Source organism: Osmerus mordax, chromosome 10, assembly GCF_038355195.1.
Source record: "Osmerus mordax isolate fOsmMor3 chromosome 10, fOsmMor3.pri, whole genome shotgun sequence".
NCBI lineage: Eukaryota > Metazoa > Chordata > Actinopteri > Osmeriformes > Osmeridae > Osmerus > Osmerus mordax.
In genome coordinates, this window is record NC_090059.1 from 6714032 (window position 1) to 6739747 (window position 25716).

The 25716-nt window shown below is 41.1% G+C and overlaps 2 protein-coding genes across 4 annotated transcripts; both read left to right on the forward strand.

Annotated features, from left to right (window-relative positions):
• The first annotated feature begins 1875 nt into the window (after positions 1 to 1875).
• Positions 1876 to 10653, forward strand: LOC136950505 (protein FAM171A2). Its single transcript, XM_067244885.1, has 8 exons — positions 1876 to 2014; positions 3386 to 3613; positions 4092 to 4184; positions 4688 to 4846; positions 5141 to 5320; positions 5585 to 5698; positions 6281 to 6407; positions 6649 to 10653. Exons 1-8 carry the CDS (start codon positions 1876 to 1878, stop codon positions 8114 to 8116), a joined length of 2508 nt encoding a protein of 835 aa, XP_067100986.1. The 3' UTR covers positions 8117 to 10653.
• A 194-nt stretch (positions 10654 to 10847) lies between these two features.
• Positions 10848 to 23942, forward strand: grnb (granulin b). Of its 3 annotated transcripts, XM_067245335.1 has the most exons (16): positions 10848 to 10984; positions 11930 to 12070; positions 12266 to 12403; positions 12845 to 12961; positions 13547 to 13697; positions 14030 to 14136; positions 14453 to 14582; positions 15105 to 15196; positions 15714 to 15861; positions 16052 to 16149; positions 16667 to 16906; positions 17783 to 18019; positions 19682 to 19945; positions 20143 to 20376; positions 20919 to 21176; positions 22594 to 23942. In XM_067245335.1, the coding sequence occupies exons 2-16, from the start codon at positions 11933 to 11935 to the stop codon at positions 22738 to 22740; spliced, it is 2499 nt and encodes an 832-aa protein (XP_067101436.1). In that variant the 5' UTR covers positions 10848 to 10984; positions 11930 to 11932; the 3' UTR covers positions 22741 to 23942. The 3 variants fall into 3 exon arrangements, with proteins under 3 accessions (XP_067101436.1, XP_067101438.1, XP_067101437.1); XM_067245337.1 differs by lacking the exon at positions 17783 to 18019; XM_067245336.1 differs by lacking the exon at positions 12845 to 12961 and having other exon boundaries at positions 10876 to 10984.
• The last annotated feature ends 1774 nt before the right edge of the window (positions 23943 to 25716 follow it).

The window sequence follows — 25716 nt, forward strand, 5'->3', positions numbered from 1 at the left end:
TTATCACCCTGGCCTCTTTTCTTGTGGCGTTCCTGCAGCTGCCTTGCAGTAAAGCTATAGTTAGCCTAGCTATCCCCCAAGTTAACAGATGCGAAACGAATGTTCTGCCAAAGGTAGTCACGCGTGTTTTCGTGACATTAGTGCAGACCGGTGTAAAAATTGACCTAATCTCTATGATTTAAACGTCATTTTAAGTTTTTCCCTTCTCATGATATTTTCAGGCATTTAGCCTACTCATATTGCATTCATTCATGAATAAACAACCCCTTTGAAGATTATTCTACGACTTTACCCGGCAGTAGAAGATGGAATCGCGATTCAAACGGTACCATCTGCTAACTGAAAATATGCCCCCCCAAACGTAAATAAGCTTGACATTTATTTAGTGGAAAATTGCTCATTCATAAAAAGCTCACTGGTAGCGATCATTGTCAGTAACAACGCAAAATGCGATATAGCCCTGTGTGGAGAAGCTGCCCCGGTAAATTGTACTACTACGGTACAGTACTAGACTACTGCTGTGTTCGTCTTGGTAGCGATTGCGTTGGTTGAATTGGATTTAACGTTCCGTTGTACGGTTTAGGCTGAAATTAATTATTTTCATGAACAGATTGACAACGTTTAGGCTGTGGCAATGAAGTTCAGGTTAGTAGTTAGATAGACTTTTGATTTAAGTAAGGGGAGTGCCGAACATTTTCTGTCGCCGTTTGACTTCCTAAACAGCTGTGTACTGTAGCTAGATATTTTTGTAGTGTGTCTCGCGTAAGCTACAGCGTTGCAGTGAGCTACACTGGTTTGAAACCACAGGTAATGGTAATTTCACCAACAAATCGTTTACTAATGTCAGAATAAATCCTACAACGAAAATGTATATGTGAGGAATGTTTATTTTAACGATTGAAAACAGATACATCATAGACCACTGTAGTATGTGTTGCCCGGGCAACACAGGCTAATGTCATGATGCTAATACTTCAGTGAAATAGTAGACTACTGTTTCCGAAAGTAGATGTACTTCCTTAATAATATCAGCTTATATTGTACATTACACATCACAATTGTGTGTCATATCACAAAGTAAAATGAGTAAATATTTATCACCCTGGCCTCTTTGCTTGTGGCGTTTCTGCAGCTGCCTTGCAGTAAAGCTATAGTTTGCCTAGCTATCCCCCAAGTTAACAGATGCGAAACGAATGTTCTGGCAAAGGTAGTCACGCGTGTTTTCGTGACGTAGTGACGTTAGTAACGTCAGTGACTGTGGCTAGCAAATTAGCCACCGTTAGCTTCACTTTTCGCCACAAAAACTTAACCTACGCCCAAACCATGCAACGGAACGTAAATTCCAATAGAAGCAACTCAATCACTACCAAGACGAAACTTTTGACACCTACGTTGTCTATGTAGGCCAAATATTGACTGAGTTTTAGGGGGGCAAAAAGAATAAAAATAATAATAATAAAAATAATAATATATATGTGAGAGAACAAAGGTTGTGCCCTTGCCGAAGGCAAAGCACACCCAATTAAATACTTACTGCTAGTTGAATACTGTATTTATATTAACTCTTGGATGGTCACAAATCTACTTAATTGTGAGGAAGATTGAGTTGTTTGCTACAAAAGTTATATGCTTCACTTTATAAACTGCCTTATTAAAAAATATATATATTACAAATATATTTTAACTAACAGATAACAACAGATAACACTCTTGTCATTCTGATGTCGGCCACCAGAGGGTATCTTAGGGTAACGTACCCTCTGCATCAGACAATAAAAACAAGGGTAGGCCGACAGACATAGCGTCTCAGAAGCATCCAAATGTGAGAATAGGCGTCCGAGAGATGAGCAGAGCATAGCTAAAGGAGAAATATGGATGTATGGCCTCCAGTTTGGAAATAGGGATGTAGTTAGAAACATGCCACCTTTCTACATCTCTCGTTGGCTCCTCTTTATTTTGATCTCGACGGTTTGGGAGGCATTCGCCAAATCTCTTCCAGACCAGGGAGCATTTGGTAAGGACCATATGGGATGCAGCATAAGAAAGATGGGAGTGGTTGCATATTTATGGCTTTTGTTGACAATTGTTATGTAATCTACACAGATAATTATACAGGACGTAATTTAATTGAACGGCGAATGTTTTCCACGCAATTCTAAACCTAGCCTACTCATATTTTTTTAATATTTTGCAATTAGCTATCTAACGTCTTCCAGTAGAAGATACAATCGTAGATCGGGTTTAGAAGCGTTTTCCCGAGCAAGCCAGTTTTAGGGGCAACTAGAAGAACCTGTTTAGTTTATGGATTGAATAAATCGTTAACGTATTCGGTTATTTTAGCGCTGGGCAGAGTAGCCTACTTTATTTTAAGGCATTAGGCTATATGCGGCCTGTAGCAGGCATCAAACTGAAATCATGCATTCACACGTCCTTTGTTTTCAAATAGCCTAGGTGTAGGTACATTTTGCATGTCATGCTCACCCTGGATTTATAGATCATGGACATACTTTGCAGTAGACAAAGTGTTAAATGCATTCCAATAAAATGTGTATATATGCTGTCAGAACAGCTGAAAGTCTGCTGAACCGACTCTTGTCAGAAGCCTACCATTGCTGCAGTGTTAAATGTCCATTGTACCTCCATCTAATTAAGGTAGGCCTTTATCTCTAGGCTATCTGCTTTAATGAAGAGAACACTAGGCTATGGTAATGTACTACAACAGTATTGCACTAATCAATAACTCCTGTCTAATAGTAAACAATTCACACATTTATGTTAAATAACCAACACATATATTTAAACAAAGGACTCCAGTAATTGCAGCTCTGTAACGAGATTGATTATCAAGACCAGTTAAACAAAAAGCAGGCAAAAGTAGCGCAGGTGATTAACCCTATAAAATACTCAGATGTTTTTTGATTACATCCTCATTTCTGGATCAGAAGTTTTCCACACCCCCCACACCCCCCCCTCTCTCTCTCTCTCTCTCTCTCTCTCTCTCTCTCTCTCTCTCTCTCTCTCTCTCACATAGACACACACGTGTTTGTGTTGAAAGAAATATGTTAAATAATCCCCTACATGCACATTAGGCCTATGTATCAGTCTGTATCTGGTTACATTTGCTTGCTACATTGGAAACACACTTCAAACTGTCAGCTCTGTGAATCCTTGTATCCATGGAAACATTTGAAGCAAGACCCAAAAAAGATGGGAAAATGGCCATAACAGTGAACATATATCCTGCCACTATCCAAACATTCACATATTTATGACTATATTGCTAAGATATTGAAAACCCAAATAATGATGAGAATGGAACACCTTCTTGACCAGCTATGGTACAGTTAAGGTGTCTATGTCTGAAACATATTTTCTTCTCTTCCAGAGGTCGAGATCAGAGTTCAGGTGTTCGACAACAGTGACCTTTCCCCTTTGGCTGATGCTGATGTGGTGGTTCATGGGAACCAGTCTGTCTTGGCATCCAGCAGGGCGGGCAGTGATGGCGTTCTTCGAGTCAGCTTCCTGTACCGTCCAGACACCTGGGTCATCATCTCAGCGTCCAAACAGGATTACGTCACCAACTCTGTCCCGTGGCATTCAAACCGGATTCCCTGTAAGTCAAAGTGACACTTCATGTTTGAAAGCTATGTTATTAAATTTCAGGACTGAATAGAATAGATGTTGTGGTTTATGGCTGACACCTTTTAAATTGAATACATGAAGGACAGTGAACGAGTCAACTGCCTGATGGAATGAAATAATGTTAAAGTGCACTGCCCACCATACTAGTCTCTTATTGAAATGCCACATACTTGAATAAGCTCCACTAATCTACTTTGAAACTCTGCTATTAGCATGTAATCAGATTTAAATGAAATGTAACATGTGATTACACAAAGATTATGTTTATCAGCTGGACATCTGATAATCAGTCATAGGAGACTATGCCTTCATTTAACATGGCAAATAGTGGTCAAGCCCAGGTCCCCTTGTTTACGTAAGCCTAGTGTTAGACATATATTTGTGCATGCCAGAAAATGCAAAATAATTGCTCCAAAACTCAAAAGGTTTCTGTCTTGATTCCCTTCCAGTGTATGCATCTGTTAGCTTGTACCTTCTCGTCCAGAGGCCAGGAACCCTAATCTTGTATGAGGATGTCATCCAGATCTTGTGTGGGTCCCCAGGTCAGAATCTGTTGATATTTTCCCTTTAGTAGTAGATTAGATTAGACAAGTAAGTAGATTAGATTAGACAAGCAAAAATATTGTTTTTTGCTTCTAGATACATTTGTCAAGTTTAAACTTTAATGTTAACCCTTTGAAACTGTTGAAGCATTTATTTTCTTCCAGTGAAATGTATTATCCAGAATCAATCTATCTCCCCTGAAATTTGAAGTGCATTTTCACTTGTCACCTCCAGAGGTTTTCAGCCCAACATTTTCAGATTGCCTGTCCCTGTCACCATAGCAACAACTTTAATGAATGCTTAGCTACATTTTATGAGTTCCTTTTTGGAGAGTCATGTCTAAAATAGCCTACTTTAGATTCAAGTAAAAAACAAAAAATCGAATTGCTGTGAAATAAATCTAATCTAAAGGATTGGGGGACTATTAAATATGTGTTTGTATGATCAAGCTTTAATAAGACAATAAAGCCTATTCATTGTGTTTCTGTGTGTTTTTCCTTAGGTGCACGGAACCAGCCATTGGTTCAGCTCCAGAGGAAGTCCCTTCAACTGTCAGGCAGTTCTAATTACACTGCTCTGTCAGCTGTGCTAACCACAGCCAAGAGCCAGTATGAGATAGGGGGCTTTCCTTACCTGCTTGGTCAGGAGACCAACAGCTCAGGTTTGCACCAGTTTGCACCCTAGTTGTTAAGTACATGTGAACATGTTGAAACAATTGACCATTCACTAGTTTTGTCAATAACAAATTAAGCAAAAAAAAAAGACGAGCTATATTTTCTCGATTCACAATTTTTTTTAAACACTAAATTAAAGAAAGAAACAGCTATAAAAATATTTGTTTGGATTGATCTAGCGCAGTTACTGAAAACATTAAATGAAATTGATAAAAGGACACTGCCAAGGTAAGCTAACATAAAAGCGTGATTTGAGCATACAAATGTCTGCTTATTTGCAGGGGCCGAAACAGGATGGACCGATCTAACAGCATTGGCAGTGGTCAGTGTGCAGCTGTTTGACCGTGATGGCAAAGCCATCCAGGTATCTGACCCAATCCATGTCTCTGTGCCTCTGCCATCGGATACCCGCACCCGGATCGCCACCAGTATACCCTCCTGGGTGTTTCAGTCCAAGACAGGTGTGGATTACCTCTTACAATTGTTTTAATGTCCATTTATTTTTTAAATGCCATATTTTGTAATGCGACAAAACAAGGAAGATAACAAAACAATGAAGGTTGTTATAATAATAGAACAATATAGATTACTCTAGTTGCTATAGTCATTGTACATTAACATTACTAAGTCATTCACACTTTTGGTGGAACATTGAGTCTATCTCAGATTCTCAGTTATGTCATTTTGTTTGCCTAAATGTTTTCGCTTCCTATGATCTTTTTTAGGTCTTTGGGTCAGAAATGGTACTGGATACATCAAGAAGGAGGGAACACAACTTATCTGGAATGTGGTGGTTCCTCAGTTGGGGTATTGGTTAGCAGCCTTTCCATCATCTGCAGGTAATGTCTTCAAGCTATCTGTTTCCAATTTAGTTTTGATTTCTCTGCATTTCCTGCTATGTTGCTTAGATTATAATGGCATGGTGCAGTACCACTCCTGAGGGGGATCCCCTGTCCCGTGAGGTGGTCTTTTCAGCCATAACATTGTCTTGTACAATTTGTCTCTGGCAAGATATGTCGATATGTTAAGTCTAATTGCAGTAAGCTCAGGCACTTCCTATGCATTTGACGTTTCACTGTATGTATACCTTTTTTGTCTGTGTAATAATAATGGAACCTAATTGGCTGGAAAGTAGTGGGAGGCTACAAAATTTGAAATGGACTCACTGACACTGAGCTGTCTGCTTTGTTAAACAACTTTGCGGGCCTCATTAGCTTACAAAACATTTTTATGTGGACACAATTATTATGGTTATACTGAAAAATCATACCTATTGTACCTTTACTAGTGTACAGAAAAAATAACTAAAACCTTCAGCCCTTACATTAATGTGAATGCACAAGGCCTACTGAAGTGAATGAACAGCAATAAGGGAAATTAATAATTTATTTTAAACAAAAAGGGTCTGGTTTGTCTTCCAGGCATGGGCTTGGGTCACCCTGGCCTGAGGGATATCACCACCTATCACACCCTTTTCCTGCTTTCCGTCCTGGGCTCCCTGGCTCTGCTTGTCCTCATCCTGCTGTGTGTGTTGCTCTACTACTGCAGGTGTGGGGAGCATAGACGCAGGTCTTCATTTTGGCCTTCTATCAACATTGTCAATACATTGATCCTACATTACTGCCATGATGGTGCTAAGTATCATTGTACTGATAAAAAATGAGTAGTATACATATACATTAATCAACTGGATCAGTTGTATTTATTTTAAGGAAATTATTATTAAATATAATATAATTGAATTCACTTCGTATTATCATAACATTTTCTTCATTGCGTTCTCTTTTAGACGTAAGTGTCTAAAACCACGACGACAGCAAGGCAAGCCCCACGCCTCTACCCTGAATGGGTCCAAACGTGACCAAGGCACTTCCACTTCCCGACTCAACCTCATTTGTGGCGGTCATGTTGAATCTGGCCCCTCTAATGACCCTGGTAAATCCGACTCATCCCCATCTCGAGACTACCAGGGCTCACGGGAGGAGTTTTCCAAGCATGTCCCTGCTCATAAGCTACGACATGCAAAGGGGAAAAATGCTTTAGGACCTCAAAGAGGTGAAAGCTTCCCCATGAAGGTAACTCGCGCAACTGAAACCAACAACTTAGACCCCCCTTTGTTACATGAAGACTACTCAAGAAGCTACAGCCCAATGGAAGACAAAGACTCGGAATACCACCGCCATCACAGTGCCAACGACAACCGGGGATACACCTCCGACCCCCCGTCTCCGCCTCGTTTTCAAGGTCACATGTCGGACAAGTCAGACAAACCTCCGGAGTACTCTGCGGCTGCAGCTGACCACCTCGCCAGACCGACCTCACTTAACACCCAACCTGGGCAGATCATCTTCTGTAGCTCTATCGACCAAATGAAAGAGAACATGTACAGAAGCATGGTGCCCACCTTAGTAATACCGGCCCATTACATGCGTCTGTCTTCTGAGTTCTCTGGGAAAGATGGGAAGGAGCAGCAGCAGGATAAGGATGGGACACCTATGGGTGCTGGCCAGTCGCACCACCATTCCCAGCAACAGTCCCAGCAGCAACAGCAACAGTCCGGTTCTCAAGGGGAGGACTCTGAAGAACCTAGCTGGGCCTCCGACTCCTCTGGTGGTCCCGTGAGGATACCTGTTCTATTCAATGACTCCACCATGGCCCAGATGAATGGTGAACTCCAGGCTCTGACAGAGAAGAAGCTTCTTGAACTTGGGGTGAAGCAGCACCCACGGGCGTGGTTCATCTCCATGGACGGACGTGCCAATGCCCATGTGCGCCACTCCTACATTGACGTGGGGAATGACCTCAGCGGCGGTGGTCTTAGTGCCACTAGCAGTGCTATCCGAGACATCAACCTCGATTCGTCCATGGACCCTCAAGAACGCAAGGCTGCAGCAATCCGGAAGGGCAAAGACGAACGGTGGGGAACCGGAGGACGCAAAGGCCACAGTGGTGGAAAGACCTACTCGAAGTTAGCTTACCCAGATCACAGTGAGCCTAGCAGTAGTGAAGGACGTCCAGTGTCGCCTGAGGAGAACTCCCTCACCCCTCTTCTGGATGACGGCCCGTCGTCTCGGGGTTCCACCATTCCTAGAAGGGGCCGAAGTCGCGTGAATAGCAGCCGCAGCAGTAACAGCGAGAACCGTCGAGACTCCATGACCAGCCCTGAAGACGATCCAGATGACAAGGATGAAAACAAGAAGAGTCCGTGGCAAAAAATTGAAGATAGGCCTCTCATGGTCTTTCACCCCAAGAAGTAAGGCTTTGGTTTAGGGCTAAGGGGGACATTGGAGGTTCCAAAAGCTATGAGGAGACACCTGAGAGCATACAAATAAAGAAAATGGTTAAGTAGTTCATCAAGAAATTAAAAATAAGCACAATCAAGCTTGACTCAATAAAGGTTATTTATGAATCCTTCCATTTTGATCAGGTTTTATATTTAGGCTCACTACCATTTTACGTTGCCATTTGGTTTCATTGAAGCCTTTAATTTAAAATGATTTTTGAGATTACAATCATTAAATTTAAGAATGAGTCATTGCATAACAGTACTAACTTTGGAAATAGCCATCTTTCAGAACAAAAAAACCCATTTGGGTTGTATTAATCTAGAGCACTTACTAATCACTTACTAAACTAATGGAACTTGCCCAGTAATGTGAAGATACTTTTCAAATTTTATATTGGAAAGCTGAAATGACTTTTTTCATTCCTTGGACTAGTGTTTCACATTTTGAAGGCTCACTTTGAGGTTTGTAGATGTGTCATCCTTGTCAACTTTGGTAGTCATCACTGGATCATGAGAAGGAGATAGCTCCTCCAGAGAACACCCATCCCAAAACTGTGTATTATTCCTTGTTTATGTCTTTATTCATTTCTATATTAGAGATTTATATTGATTGATAGTGTTGTTATTTGGCCCTCAGTCAATGGATTGTGCATACTATAAAGTTAAATGTGAAATGTGCATTATTTCTTCTGGGACAACATTTATTTCCTGTTTATTCTGTCACTATAGTATGTATTGTCATACAAATTTGATCGTTCAAAGTATGTAGTACTCATTTAAAACTCCAACTGCCAACATGATCAATTTCTGCCTTTCTCCTGTAACCTTTTATCTTATTTTTGACAGAAACATACTAATATTGTGTAGATATTCATTGGCATTTGAGAGACCCATTGGTATTGGTAGGTGGTAAATGAATGTATGAGACAAGCAGAAGGCAACCCAAGCTCTCTCAAATGTCTGGTCCTGCTTAATATCAGAGGCTGTCCCACCTTATATTCCCTAAACACTTTGTGTAGAACTGAGACTTTAACTCCCTGAGCCTGGAAGAGGTCAAAATAACTATTGTGGAGCTGTCAAGTGTCAGAGAATAATTAGGGGTTGGATTCGGACAGTTTCCACACCACCTTTCTCCTGAAAGTGCCTTGTTTCACAAGAGTTTCAGTGATAGGCATGCAGGTCTTTTTAAATGCAGTCAGTGTATAGTCATGTCACCTAAATGCGCCTGTGTTAAACAGGTACTAATAAGCACACTGCATCCTCTTAAGAACACACACATTGAACTCCAAGGAGAGGATGCCTGCCAAAATAGATAATTGAAAGTGCTCAAAAGCCCTTGTTTTCATAGTTCCTATAATTTTTCATCAAACTTGAAAATGTTTGAGTTTGAACTATTTGAGGTTGTTTGTGTAAATGAGCTGTATGTGCATGTAATATGTAGAGTAGAGTGTTTTTAATGAACCTTATTGAGGATATTAAAGATATTGGCACAGATTTGATAGATAATTAAATGTTGCCAAACAGACAAATGCTTCTATGGAAATTCACTGAATTTTGCTCCACCTTTACAAATTCACTTCCGGTCTTTAATGTTTACAAGAACAACATGCTGACCAATATGCTCTCACTGTAGCTAGCATCACCACTGCCTATGACTCTTAACAACTGTGAATCATATATTCACAATGTAAATGCAGTCACAGAGGATGCCATAGTTGTTTCAAAACTTGGAAATAGTATTTGAGTGATAAGGTAAAAAGTTCTCAAAATGGTCCACAAACTTGGAAGTTACTCTGTAGAGTTTGAATCTCACACACAATCGAGATAAGTGCACTGCTTTTGTGAATTGAATCTTCAATATTTCAGTTCATACCGATTTGGCTGCACTGACTGACTATAGAGATGCAGAGTTGTATAGTCCCATTTTTCAGATTCCTTTGTGTTCTGAATCTACTGTTTTAAGCTGTTGTTTTGTCTTTCCCCCATAAGCTTGCTGTTGATAAGGCTTTGTCAATTCAGTGCAAATTGAAATGTGATGTAATTGAAAGTGGCAAGAGGAACATGTCATCAAGGGTTAATTTGCCCTCAGCTGTCTACTTCTGCTTTGTTGTAGTGCAATGTGATTTCATTGATAGGTTTTTCGTGAGGCTTTTATCAAACAAGGAATGCTTTGAAGTCATAATCAATACAGTACAAACATTTATCCTAAGCCCACCCTGTGAGATTTTATCTGGGTGGTGTTACGATACAAATATAAGCTATAAAATTGTCTTCAACAGTCATGCATACGTACAGATGTTACAAATTATGATGCAAAAAGAAATGCTAAAAGATTAGATATGAATTTGTTACTGTGTTGTCACTCATGCCTTCTCGAAAAGGGCCACTATCAACACCTAGAGAGAGAGGACACATTATGTGTTCAAATACATTTGCTTCATAAACGCACTGGCCAGTTACACTGTAAATTGAAACTGTACAATAGAAATAAACTTGTTTACACAGTCATTGCAGTCTTTATGTCTTTTTTTTAAGTGAGCATAAATCCAACCATTATGGTAAATATTACAGGACCTGTAAGCAGTATGTCTGCATGACTTGAGTCGGGTGTGGAAACTTTGGTTGTCTTAACCTACAAATCACAAGTCACATGATGTGCAGTGTCATGTGATTTGTACATTAGAAAAGCTATGTTGCTAGCACGAGCTAGATATCAACCAACAGGTCAGATTGTTAGGATAGCTTAGCTTAAACTGTCGCCGGATTTCAAGGAGAATACTCGCGAACTACTTGAGATAACATACATGTAACACTTAACACGTCGACGTCAAACTTAAAGGTAAGTGCAGTACAGTAGCGAGCTGCAGCTTTGGTCATTACGGGACTTTGTTATGTCGAGTCACACAAGGGGTAAATGAATAAAGCAGCTTAGTCAGTATTGTCAGCGGCTAGCTAACTAGCAATACATCTAGATCAAGATAGCCTAAGAAACACACTGTATTTAGGCTACAAGAGCTATGTTGTATGTTCGGTTGAGCGATACATTATAGGCATTGGTGTACTGTAACTTGTCATTAGCCACATCATATTTGTGTCTGTCGACAAAGTGCTACCAGTCCCATGTTGTTTTGCTGTTTTTTTAACCAGCTGTAACTAGTGATGTAGCTAGTGCTAGCAAGCTAGCTAGCTAAACTATCTTTTTGTTTTAGATAGCACTAGCTCCCTCGTTAACTATTGCTACACGAAGAACATGTAAAAAGTTCCCTAAGTCAATGAATACATCAGACCTGCTTTATCAGCCCTCAATCTCATAGTACTGTATTGTCCACATATATTACCCCACAAGATAAGTTAGCTGATAAAAGGTTGTTCACACTCAAAGAAAAACATGTTGTGGTTTTAAAGTTTATGCAGATAACGTATTCTATTGTTACCTTGGAATGTTTGGCAGGTAGAGGGTGTTTTGAAACATTCTTAAGCAATCAAATATTAGTTTTCTGTGTGAAGTTCTGATGCAGCACAGAATGATGTTTGCAAATAAAGGACATGAACCTTAGAACAAATACACAGCTGATTAGGCTTTTATTTGGGAAGCATGACATTCGGCATGAATGATATGCTAGCTAAGTAATTTAGTAAGTTGACCATTAATAAACACTGTCTTTACTTAACACCTCATATTTATAGTTAGATCAGAATACAGAATATGCCTATATGAACTGCAAGGTAAGTAAAGTAAAGTTTTTCTCTACAGTACCCAAACACTGACAAACTCTCTCCACAGAAAATGCATGTAGGGTTACTGTTCCTGGCTCTGGTGGGCCTCACCTCTGCCCTCATTTGCCCTGATGGTGGAATGTGTGAGGATGGAAACACATGTTGCAAGACCCCTTCCAGTGGGTATGGCTGCTGTCCTCTACCAAAAGTGAGTGTTTTCACCAGAATTGTATATGTGCGCTGCAACAGTATTAAAATACTGTAGCTGTCAGATATTCAGGCATTCTCTTGGCATTTGAAACCTTGCATACCTGGAGGAAAGCTATCAATATTTTATTTTTGAATCCCCTTGCCTATTACCTTTTTTTCTTTTAATAATTACATTTTGATCTTTCTGTCCTAGGCTGAATGTTGCGAGGACCACTTGCATTGCTGCTATGAGGGGACTGTGTGTGACTTGGTCCACTTCAAGTGCCTGAATAAAACAATCTCTTTGCCTTGGGTGAAAAAGGTCCCTGCCAAAAATCCCACTGGCTCTAAGGTAAGTGGGGGGTAGTCAGCCTCCTTCCAAATTTTTTTTGCAAGACTGTTTAGTGCAAGAAATGTAGTTGCATGATAACATGCAGATAACTATTCATACTAACTGCATGTTTTTGCAATTGTTATCAATAGATAGCGGTCGCAGGCTAATGGCTGTCTGCAAAAACACTACACACACTTTTTGAACACGTGGAGTGCTGGAGTTTAATATTTTCAGCAGTGCACGTTTTTATGGCAACAGCTTCTAACCAAATGCACAAGTAATTTGAACTGGAGTCAATTATTAGCTTCGCCAACAAATGAAAAGCTAAAAGGATGTGTTTGAATAGAAGTCTGTTTTGAGATCTAAAATATACTTGTACGCACATATACATATACTTCCCTGTGCTGTTTTAACATGCCTATTTCTCTCATTGATATGCATGGCTTGTTACTACATAAGCTACCAGGGCAGGAAGTGAAGGCAGTCGTTTGTCCTGATAAAGAGTCCGAGTGTCCAGACGACACCACCTGCTGTCAGCTTCTGGACGGCTCCTGGGGCTGCTGTCCCTTGGCCAGGGTATGGCGCCCAATCCATTCACTTGTACACGAGTAACGAAGACGGAGATATATCCAACTCATTTGTCTGACAGAAACCAGATGAACGGTTGATACAAAATGTCCCTCAAAGTCAAATGTTCAAGTTTGTGTTCATAGGAAAGCCTGCTTGGGTCTAATTTAATTTAGCACCTTTTCTTTGGGCTTGTCGCTTAGCGGTTGGCAACGATTACCCCTTTTTGAACAGTGTTTAGAGCTGGTTGAAAGTATCCAAATAAACATTTGTGGTGAGTTTGTATTTTAACAAATAATGCCCAGGTGCACTGAGGCTGACACCTGCAGTATCAGCCCAGTAGGTTCCTTTTGTATCGTTGGTATCTCTGGGGGAGGGGGGGAACACTGCCATGGGCTTGTTGCAAAATAGCAATTATTAACTCAAACGATAGTGTATCAGTTTTTGTTTCCAAGAGGAGGAGCAAGATTCCTGTCCAGACAAACATGAAGAAATAAATCCTACACTGTGACCCCATCAGGAATATATGTACTTAAACATGTTCTATTCAGAAATGTTACCAACCTTTATCCCATCTTTATCTGTCCTCGCCAGGCTGTATGTTGCGAGGACAAGATGCACTGTTGTCCTGAGGACACAAGATGTGACGTTGTTCACTCCAAATGTTTTTCCCCTACCCTGGAGTCTTTCCCTATGTTTGAAAAGCTACCTGCAAGGAGGAGAGAAGCCAAACACAATCAGCCAGGTAATCCAATATGTGTGTGACATCACCAATGTATACTGTCTGTAAAATGTCTGTTTTTGTGCGTAGGCTTATCTTGACACCCTCCTATGCGTTTGTTCCAGAACAAACCTCAGTCTGTGTAGTTTAGCTAGTATTTCAGTCTACATACTTTGTTGCTCTATGCCATTCTCTTGCCTAGTTCTTTGTGTCTTATAGTGTGATATACCTTTTTATACCCCTTCAATTTGAAGGCCTTAGCAGTAAGTTTGAATTCTAAAAGCGTGGAGATATATTGTGCTAGCTAACAGCGTCTTATGCTAGTATTCTTATGGTGCTTTATTCTGTCTCTGCAGCTGTGAGTAAAGCAGTAACCTGCCCAGGTGGTAAGAGCAGGTGTCCAGAGAGTACCACTTGCTGCCTGCTCACCAGTGGAGACTATGGCTGTTGTCCTTACTCAGAGGTAAACACGCTCACACACTTACAAGGAAGCAATGTCATGCAAAAGGACCTTTTCATACTTGGGAGTTTTGGAATTACTGTCAGGCGCATTTAATGTTTATCATAAAACAAGCTGTTTTCTTTTGCACATTTAACCATTTTGTACATCATCTAGATCTACTTTACTGTCAAATGTTATGGTTTATTGAATCTTAAAATGTTTGTGTAGACATTTGTTCTTTTTAAGACCATATATTTTAGACGCCATTGTAAAACTGTCTCGATGTAGTCATGGGTGACCGGGGGTCTAATTTAATTTGATTGGATACTGGATTCAGGCGGTGTGCTGTAGCGACCACCAACACTGCTGTCCTAGTAACACCACCTGTGACCTCGAACACGAGATGTGCACTTCCCCTGAATCACATTTCACATTAGCCAAGAAGTTTTTGGCGATACCCAATGATGGTGAGTTTTCTTTGTGTAACTCTACAACCCTAAAGCCATGTTGAAAGCTGTGTAAAGCATGTTTCACTGTTCAGTTTGCTAAACATAAAAAGTCAACAATATGCAGTACAATATAAATGCATGAGGGTACTTGAGGTGCATTATAGGTAAGAATTATGTGTAAGGTAGCTTGGTAAACATTTCTCTGCAAAGCATGTAGTTATAAAACATATTACTGTATGTAATACTCCCCCCACTGTGGGGAAAAAAACCTTTTTATACTTAATTTTCTGTTCGTACATGTGACAAAAATGTTCTGAATATTTATTTTGAGTATTTATATAACTGTTTCATGAGTAGTGACCTGAAAATGCTACCTTGAGGAACCCCACAATTTGAGGATTGAAAAGAACAGGTGGTACTGTTCCAGAATACAAATAGTTTGGAATTGGGATTGATCTGTTGTAGGGAACCATACTAGTCCTGCACACCATCAAATGATGTCAATTTGATCCTTAAATCACATTTTGCGTTGTCTTCCAGTGGTGTGTCCAGATCAGATATCAACATGTCCAGACGACACCACATGTTGTCAGATGGGCAGTGGGAGCTATGGCTGCTGCCCCATGGCCAGTGTGAGTCTCCAGTAGAACAACCCAGTCTCACTCTCACACCAGATTCGCATGCCTACAGGAAATGTACATTTCAAAACGATTTAAGCACCCTAGTCGGGAAAATGATGATGATGAATTCAATGTAAGCACTGTGCACCTGCATGCAGTTTCAGAACCTTTCATGCACTTCAATCCTTTTTAGGTGTTGAAAAAAGAGAAGAAAGGCATTTATTGAGATGCATTAGTACTACAGCGTTAATGTTTCGGCAGATTTTTTTTGTTTTTGTCTTCTGGAGGATTCGTGAACAAATCATTGTTAAACTGTCATGATTAGGGGTTGAAATGACTGTTGAAATCCCCCTCTCTTGTTTACTCTAATATTTAACCTCATCAATGATATGCCTTTTCATATCTGACTTAACCTAGATACACTGTATTCCATGAATCTGTGGACAACAATATAGAGAGGGTGAAGAAGGAATTAGTCAAACATTTTTTGTTGTTGAAAGACAGCACATTTCTGCGTCCCTCTGTCCAGGCTGTGTGCTGTTCGGACCACGTCCACTGCTGTCCCAAGGACACCACGTGTGACCTGGCCCATAGCAAGTGTACATCGGCAAACGGTGAGACCTCAATGGCCACCAAAATCCCTGCCAGAGTTGCAGTGACCACCCTCCAGAATACAGGTCAGCATTTAGGATGAACTTTATCAGCAATAAACTGATTTTGTCTTTCATTCCCCCAAATTAAAGACACCCTGTGTGATGAGAGGATTGTTTTTTTTTTTTTTTTTTTTTTTTAATCCTTTCTTGAGATTTCTTCTCCAAAAGGTTTTTGTACAGTCGCCTCATTGTGGTTGCTTGGTGTGTCTTCCAGTCAACGCTGTGCCCTGCAACGAGTCTGTAGCCTGCGCTGATGGGAGCACGTGCTGTAAAGCCCTACAGGGTGACTGGGCCTGCTGCCCCCTACCCAAAGTAAGAGCATTTTGTATTGTGTGCGTCTCCACGCCTGTGTGCACCTATCTGTTTTAATTGAGTTTAGTACTCAAGAAAAACGTTAACCTGGCTAACCTGGTGTCACATGATTGTGTGTAATTATTATAATTCCATGACACTTTGTTGGAAGCAGGACTCTGGCAGCTCTAAATACACTGTCACATTAAAGCACTGAGCCATTTATTATCCTTTTCATGCTAATGCCCTTTGCACACTAATGACCAAATTGCAAATGTAACAAAGGTCCGGCCATTACAGAAGTCTGTCATCTGCATAGCACTTTCATAATGTGTTGTGTTCTCCTACTCTTGCATTAGGACAAAAAAAAAACAAATGTGATTATTTTTTTATATGTAAATTTATAAAGACTGGACTGTGTCTAACATCAAACTATGAAAACTGCTCCAATCCACCAATACGTATCTGATTATTGTCTACCCATTTATTATAACTGTAACCCTCATTTCCCCTGCTCCCCCCACCCCCCTCCCCGTAGGCGGTGTGCTGTGACGACCACCTCCACTGCTGCCCCCACGACACCATCTGCAACCTGGCCAGCAGCACGTGTGACGACCCTGACGGCAACGCCATGCTTCCCTGGTTGGCCAAGGTTCCCGCCTTCCCCTGGGCGTCGGCGACACCCGACAGCAAGTGTGACGCGTCCACTTTCTGTCCGGGCAAAGCCACCTGCTGCAAGACCCTCGCTGGAGGGTGGGCCTGCTGCCCCCTGGTCAAGGTGCGTCTCCGCCTAGCCTCGAGAGGTAGGAATGAAACTGTTGCGACTCCACAAAGGAATGGCAGAAAAAACCCACTTCCAGGCAGTTGGCATCAATGTCTTTTCAGGATTACTGTCTTTCGACAATGGAAAATGTAGCTACAACCTTGCTGCTTAATACTGAAAGGCACAGTCTGGAAGCTTTTCAATTGACCAGAGTCAGAAGCTGTCAAGAGCTCCAGCTAATTCAAATGAATGGCTTCGAGGTATCCACAATTTAGTTGTGCCTGGTTTCAAAATACACAATTTGGAATCAAATATACATTAGCTTATTGAAGGAAAGATCCCGATGGCACACCTAACCATAAATGCATTCCTGTATGCTCTGTACTAGGGCGGCACAATTAATCAAATTGTAATCACGATTTTGGCTTCCCACGATCAAATTCGCGTGATCGAGCGATATGTAAAATATTATTATTATTATATATATTTTTTTTTTGGCAAAGCTAGCGCTCCGTAAACCATAGGTGCATTCAGCTGCGGCTGCACGAAACGACCAGCGAGGAGTTGCAGCTTGCAGTTGGGGAGCAGTTATAAATGGCTGCGTAAAGTCGGACATTCCTGCTTCTCGTGGTTTGCTGCGTTGACGTCAGTCATGGCCGATCAAGTGCTGTTTCCTTACTTTATCACTGACGAACTGCATGGTATAATTAGCCCATGTGACAAAAAAAGTTGTTTCGGTTCAAATCAACAAATAATCGTGATAATTAATCGGGATCTCAATATTGATCAAAATAATCGTGATTATCATTTTGGCCATCATCGTGCAGCCCTACTCTGTACAGTATCGAAGATAAATAACTGACCTGAATCGATCTTTGGATTGCCCCTCAGGCGGTGTGCTGCGACGACCACACCCACTGCTGCCCACACGACACTGTGTGTAACATGGAGGCCAGCACGTGTGACGATCCCTCTAGCTCTGGCCTCTCCCTGCCATGGGTGTCAAAGGTGCCCGCTCTAACCCTGGCAAGGGACAACGAGAAGTGTGACAAAGAGACCATGTGTCCTGGTGGCACCACCTGCTGCCAGCAGAACTCTGGACAGTGGGCCTGCTGTCCCCTCCCTCATGTGAGGACACACCACACATGCATGCTGTCCCCTCCCTCATGTGAGGACACACCACACATGCATGCTGTCCCCTCCCTCATGTGAGGACACACCACACATGCATGCTGTCCCCTCGCTCATCTGAGGACACACCACACATGCATGCTGTCCCCTCCCTCATGTGAGGACACACCACACATGCATGCTGTCCCCTCCCTCATGTGAGGACACACCAGACATGCATGCTGTCCCCTCGCTCATCTGAGGACACACCACACATGCATGCTGTCCCCTCGCTCATCTGAGGACACACCACACATGCATGCTGTCCCCTCCCTCATGTGAGGACACACCACACATGCATGCTGTCCCCTCCCTCATGTGAGGACACACCACACATGCATGCTGTCCCCTCCCTCATGTGAGGACACACCACACATGCATGCTGTCCCCTCCCTCATGTGAGGACACACCACACATGCATGCTGTCCCCTCGCTCATCTGAGGACACACCACACATGCATGCTGTCGCCTCGCTCATGTGAGGACACACCACACATGCCAAACTGAACATCCCTGTGCATGCAGAATATCTGAAGAGCTGTGCTGTCATGAGTCCTTCACTAGTCACCTCACATGTATTTCTGGTTGCATGGAATTTCAGTTGCTTCCATGCATGTAGAAAACTGAATACTTTTCGGCTTCGTAAAATCCAGAAAGACATTGGAACCTTTTAGCATAATTAAGGAATGTGCAGGTGCAACCATACTTTTAATAAAACTCGGGCAAACCATGGGCATACAATAACACGCACACCATGCCAATCAGGATTGAGGTTATTCAGTTTCTGCAATCGAACACGATTTCAAAGTGCACACATTCAAAATTGTCCAGCACAAACAGAACATTAAATGCATCAGTCTAGATTTTTTAAACCAATTCGATTACAAATGTACTGTACTCTGATCCACAGTTATTTATGATTAAGTAGTCGCAACTCTGACCTTTTTGCTACCAAGGTACGATGGAAGATAGTGGCCTTGTCAGGTGTGGCTCGAACGACTATTCTTTCACATTGAAACCCAGTCATCTACCAGTAGACCTAAAGGATTCTGGTAGCATAGAAACAGTTTTCTGAGCCATTCCAGAATTCATTCAAAATCCTTTATTACAGTTGCTTTTCAAAATGCTGGTTCTATCTCGCTGTAGGAACTTTTTGGGAAATTGAAAACCATGGGTGGTAGAGCCTTTTCTTGCATTGCTTGCTCCTAAACTGTGGAACTCGCTACCTGTTTCCATTAGGATATGATTGCTTTAAGAAAAGCAATCAAACCTTTTCAATACGTTTTATTTTTTATAGTGAATCTGAGTGTGATTGTCATTATTGTATATTATGTCAGAAAATGGTGATTGGAACCTACTGTGATGTTTTGAGTGCAAGAAAGACGCATTACAAATAGAATGAATCATTATTATGATAAATTCAAAGGTTTGCCAGTTTGGGGCAACACAAAAATGTACAGCTGTTCAAAATCTATTTAGCTTTTAACTGTAGTGGCAGCACTGACTAAAACATGTTACATGCATTTTTATGTATTGTGTATATATAATATATAACTATAGAATTATCCATGAATGACAGGTTGGGTGTGCTTAAAATGACTCTGTCCTGTTGATCCTCAGGCTGTATGCTGTGACGACCACGAGCACTGCTGCCCCAAAGGCTACACATGTGATGTTTCCCAGCAGGCTTGTGACAAACCCGGTGCTCTCAATGTGCCCTGGGTGCGCAAGACACCAGCACTGAATAGGGCGTCTGCCCATCTCAATGCCCCTGAACCCCGGACAGCCAAAAACATGTGTAACGCTCATACTAGCTGCCCCAAAGACACCACCTGCTGCTTCATGAACAAGGCTGGCAAGTGGGGATGCTGCCCTCTGCCAAATGTAAGAATATTAGCGTTATATCCATCGCAAAACTAGATTTCAATGCAAATGAGGGATTTATTGATTTATGATTGTCTTCAAATGGAGGCTAGTAGACTTGGAGACAAGTCTCTATGGAGATTTCACTTTGATGAGTGTAATCTGTCTGGTTTGACTTTGAAACACAGGCTCATTTTGTCCCCCCGCCTTCCCCTCAGGCAGTGTGCTGTATTGACGGCGACCACTGTTGCCCCAGCGACTACACCTGCGACTCCAAGCGCACCTCCTGCACCAAGGGGACTCTGAGCGTGCCCTGGTACAGGAAGGAGCAGTCCCTCGCCGGGGACAATGCCGTGTCAGACGTCAAGTGTGACGACAAAAGCAGCTGTGCCTCAGGGGCCACCTGCTGTAAGCTGCCCACAGGAGAGTGGGGCTGCTGCCCGCTGGTCAAGGTAGCTTTTGACTTAATTGTAGACTGATTAAGGGAATGTCCTAATTTTAGGGCTTAGCCGGCACTTGAATACGATGAAAAACTTCTCCAGGCACTGCCCATCACTGCCATTTCAAAATGGATTACGAAACCTTGTGGCATATCATTCGACTCGAATGGTGTGACGAACTTCTGACTTGTAGTTCTTGAGATAATGCTGGGCTAATGTAGAAAATGGTGCAAGACACAGGAGAACATTAGACAGGAGACCGGAAAAGTGTTTGGTTTTAAGAATGATTGTTATCCATGCTGGAATCGAGCCTTAGCTTGTAAGCATACATGTCTTTTGTCAATACCTCTCATGTAGCCTACATTACACATAGATCTGAATGCAAACCTTTTTGACCATGGCTTTCTACTTTTAACTACAGTCTGAGTTCACAGTACATTTGGGGGTCTGGCATGAGCCTGATAATTGCATGCCACCAGTATGTAAATGAATTTGAGTGTTTACTTAGCACGCGTGTGTGTGTCTGTCTATGTCTGTTCCCCATGGCCTCTCAGGCTGTCTGCTGCACAGACCACGAGCACTGCTGCCCCCAGGGCTACAGCTGCAACATGCAGACAGGGACTTGTGAGAAGAAGATGAAAGGGCCGCTGCTCCACAGCGTCCCTCTGAGCAGAGTGGAGGAGCTCCGGCAGAGAGCCGCCGACAGAGCCGGGGACGTTCCTTGTGACGGCACGGGGCAGTTTCGCTGTACCAAGCAGGACACTTGCTGCAAGGCCTCAGCCACAGAGTGGGCATGCTGCCCCTCACCTCAGGTACGGATCTACTTTGGAAATGGAGAGAGAGAGAGCCCTTTACAGTTTTTCACAATTGTTAAAACGCCTTTCTTGAAACGGTCGCCCGTTTTCTCAAAGCTGTAAACACAAAACCAAATCTTCAAACTCAATTTCCAAAACCTCTGACTCTTCTGGCAAAATCAAATACTCGCCCCTAAACCATTTACATTTATGCATTTAGCAGATGCTTTTATCCAAAGCGACTTCCAAGAGAGAGCTTTACAAAAGAGCATAGGTCACTGATCATAACAACGAGATAGACCCAAACATTGCGAGCAGCCAAAACATGAAGCATACATTGTGGAAAACCAAATAAGTGCCAAAGGGAAGAACCATAAGAGCATGTAGTTAAACAAGTTACAATTGAACAACATGAAACTCCACAAGAGTGCAAGAGTGTACCTGTAGACAAAACAATCAACAGTAAAATATTTCACAGCAAGTACAAGAATTTGAAACCGTTACAACTAACCAACAAGAGCAACAAGTCTCTCACAGGATCCATGGAGCCTTTAATTTGTTGGTCTCTGCTTCAGTAGCTCAGAATTTAAACACAGCAAATCAATATATCAACACTATGGAGCAATCATTAGACACAACACAGAACAATTAATAACACAGCATCCAGGGCATGTAGTTACATGTAAATATGTATTTAAATGTATTTAGCTATGTATGTATTTAGCAATAAAGAAAATATGATAGTAACAATCACAACTTGGTACTGTCAACAATGAAAAAACGGGGTAAAAACTGGATCCAGCCTTAAACACTCCACACCTATGTCGCCACAGGACAATTCCATTGCCTGTAGGAAATGTACCCTGGTATATGGGTTTCGGTCATAGACCTTCCACCGCCATGCAGTGAAAAACTCATCAATTGGGTTGAGAAAAGGGCTGTATGGTGGAAGGCAAACATTTACAGTAAAAAATTCTGGTTGATGTTGAACCATTCTTGTATACGGACACCACGGTGAAAGCTGATATGGTCCCAAACCACCATTAGAAACAAGTGTGAACAATTTTGAGTCATTGTGTTTTACAGATGACAACTGTGTTGTAGTTTGTGTTTACTGCATAAGTGCATCACAGTGCAAAATGTTTTTAGTGAGTGAGAATGTGTTTAGAGTTTTGCAAAAAGAGTGACTGATTCGACAAATAAGTTTATGCCATTGATAATTTTGTTCAGAGAATGTGGTTCAGTGTTTGAGCAATTGTGAAATACTGTAAAATACATTCTATGCTAACTTGTCCCCAGTTTTGCACTGAGGGATGTAAACAGGGTGTCTATTTTGTTGAATAGACAATTTAAATGCTGCCTTCAGTAACCTTATCAGCCTTAAGTCATATTTTTTGCAACAATTTTTTAACCAATTTTTTTTTGCTCTGCACAGGCTGTATGCTGCTTAGACGGGAAGCACTGTTGCCCCATGGGATACACATGTGACTTGGTGGCAGGGGGTTGCTCAATGCAGGCTCAGTTGACCTGGGGCACTTTCTTTACGGACAAAAAGAGCGACTTCCTTCCGTTTGGACTCTGAGCCAACCAGGACACACTGATCCTCCTGTCCTCAAACACATTAACCCACAACTCATGAAGGTCAAGGGAACGAACTTTTCATTTCTTGTCTTTCATTTTGACAGTTGAACTTCAGAATATTCACATATGTCTGCCTTTTGACAAGGTCGCTGACGTTGACAATTCAGCATCTTCAACCAGCGATCATAGTTGTTAAGTGTGTTTCTACTTTCCAAGCACCCTTTGAGAAGTAAGCTTGTTTAGAAAATGGAATTCAGTTCTACCTCCTTGCCCATCTTAAGATATTGTAGTTCTGTCCACCTAGTACCTGTTGTTATTATTATTATTGTTAGACCCACACAACAGTATAAGTGGAGGAGACTAAGACATTTGACCATCAGGCTGCTTATATTGACCATATGTTGCAGTGCTTTTTCTTCTTTATAAATGACCATTTGCCATTCCACTTCTCTATGCATGTGAGAGATGTCAATGGCGATTAATTTCACAATAAATACTATGATACCATGTCAAACCATTTAACACCGTTTCACAAACCTGGGGTAGTGCTTTGCTGTAGTTAGAAGTAACCATTTAAAAGGGTGAAACGATGACTGTGATTTTGATAGATTTGATTGTATTTTGCTGTCTGATTTTAAAAGCTCTCTTTACTGAACAGGTTTCCAGCATTATAATTACAGATTCTGCTCCTCAAGCCCATTTAAACATAACGACATTGATAAAGTATAGTGATATTATTGAAGACATTTAGCTTAATGTATATTTAAATGAATGTTTTACAGAAACAGTACATTCAGTTTAGCAAAAGCCTTGGTCAGCCATTTTTCTCATGATTGTCAATAACATTGATTATATACACTAGGCAATAGCTCTGCTAAAAACAATTATTTGGTCTCAACATTTCAACAGTGGTAATTTAACAGTACTTGAAACAAGGAGTGCTAGTTATTTGATTCAATCCCCCCCAAAAAATGTCTTTGTAGTATAGATTTCTAAAACACTACACACCTCCATTCCTCTAATTGCATTCTAGGTTGACTAGTGGTTGTTTTGATATTTTTGTTCGTTTAAGTGAAGGTCTGTAAATTAAGGAAATTTCGGCTTTAGGTTTTTATTTGGCTTTAGTGCTTTTGAAATGTATGATCTCCTTTTATCACAGATGAGTGTATGCGAATTGAGGTGAAATAAAATTGTTCAAAATAATTCCACATTTATTTATTTGATACAGACACACTACTACATATATATAGATTATTTATGTAATAATAAAATAATAAATAAATAAAGGGGAGCCATGAGGGGGCTCCCTTTTGCCCTTCCCCAATCCCCCCCCCCCCCCTCCTCCCCCCCAAACATCCTCTCATACGTCAGATGTTATGACAACTGTTGAAAACAAGAGGTGTAAAGCATGTAGAGGCATGAACGGTAACAGTAGCTCTAACCGTGGCATAGCACAGTTGTGTCCATATCTCCCAGTTACTATCTGTTGCTATCTGGATGGCAGACCACTTCAAGTGGATTATCCAGCCAGTGTCTGGTGTAGTGCTCTCTAGTGGTTGTAAAGAAACATTGACTGTAAATCAGCATCTGTGAAAGACAATGGGTAAAAGGGAATGTTTAACCCTAAATGAGGCATGCCAGCAATGAATGCATCTCTTTGCCTCTTTTGTTGACAAGTTTAACTATAGTCAGAAGTATAGTACTCAACTTCATTGACGACTGACCCTCATGTAAACAACATTAGGGGCTTTAAATCAGACGTGTCAAGTACAATTTAACATACAATTAAATATTGAACAGATCTTAAAATGTGTTAAAATGACCTTAATATTTGAACGGATCACTAATGAGGACCTATTGGACCTTGATCACCTCTATGTATAGACACTGTGATGAGAAAGTCAGGGCAGCAGAGTGCACTGATGAAACCCATTGACCTGCTTTTTTGTGCTTGTCAAAGCCCGCTCATTGGACCATTGGTTTTCCATTGAGATGTTGCCAGGGAGAAAGTTGTGGGAAGACTAGTTTTTCTAACTCCCCCACTTCCCCTCCCTCCTTTGGCATGCTACTAATTCTCATGGGAATGTTGGCCTCCTCTCATGGGGATTTGGGGCAACAAATGTGCATTGGTGGGCAGAAGTAATGGGAAGCATTGTTGAACTAATGCCAAGGAGCTGACTTGCATGAATGCAGTGCCATGAGTTGTTCAACGGTTCATTTGTTTTTACAGAAGGGCTACATTTATTTGGTCAATTGTATTAAAATAAATAAAAGATTATGTTAATTTAGCTCCACTTGGCACTAATGTAAAGCTCAATTTCAAAGACTTTTGTACCAAACTCTTCAGTGGAAACAGATTAATCTCATTTGAATGCTTTTGAGAGATCAATTTAGAGGCATTGATTTAGCCAAAATGTCATCAAGTTAATCGTAAACAAGCAGTTTAGTTAATCTTGTCCTAGACTTAGATTTAGCCTAATCCTTCATTAAAGAGCATCATTAAAGTTTTAGTCCATGGGTCATAAGTATACAGTAGAAAGATTTAGAATTGGATTCCTAATCTAAGGGAATGTTTCTTAAACATACATTAAAATGACATTAAGGCCTGGTATTCACCACACATCTCAGAGTAAAAACTGTTATCCAAAATCAGCTTTACATTTACATGCACAGACAGGCTGTCCTCATCCTAGATAAGCAATCTGAGAATTGGGACTAAGATTATGTTTGGAAAACAGCCCTTTTTAATTGGGTGTAAGGCAACCATTCATCAAATTTGCTTCCATCTGTGTTCAATGAAAATGTTTTAAATCATTTAAGTTTATTTTAAAATGATACATTTACTCATGTAGGTTACAGCAATTATACAACCTCTCAAGTGGTTTTAACTAGAAGTCACTAGAAGTATTGTATCATTTGATTGTCTTGTCCAGAAATAACTCCTTACCTTATTCTAATTGATCTTAAAGGTATACAC

Excerpts from the sequence above, each read along its gene's own strand:
- grnb (XM_067245335.1), top strand. The coding sequence starts at position 11,933 with ATGCATGTAGGGTTACTGTTCCTGGCTCTGGTGGGCCTCACCTCTGCC. Across the intron at positions 12,071-12,265 it reads GCTGCTGTCCTCTACCAAAA|GCTGAATGTTGCGAGGACCA; the intron begins GTGAGTGTTTTC and ends TTTCTGTCCTAG. Across the intron at positions 14,137-14,452 it reads GCTGTTGTCCTTACTCAGAG|GCGGTGTGCTGTAGCGACCA; the intron begins GTAAACACGCTC and ends TACTGGATTCAG.
- LOC136950505 (XM_067244885.1), top strand. The coding sequence starts at position 1,876 with ATGTATGGCCTCCAGTTTGGAAATAGGGATGTAGTTAGAAACATGCCA. Across the intron at positions 5,321-5,584 it reads GGTGTTTCAGTCCAAGACAG|GTCTTTGGGTCAGAAATGGT; the intron begins GTGTGGATTACC and ends GATCTTTTTTAG. Across the intron at positions 6,408-6,648 it reads GTGTTGCTCTACTACTGCAG|ACGTAAGTGTCTAAAACCAC; the intron begins GTGTGGGGAGCA and ends GTTCTCTTTTAG.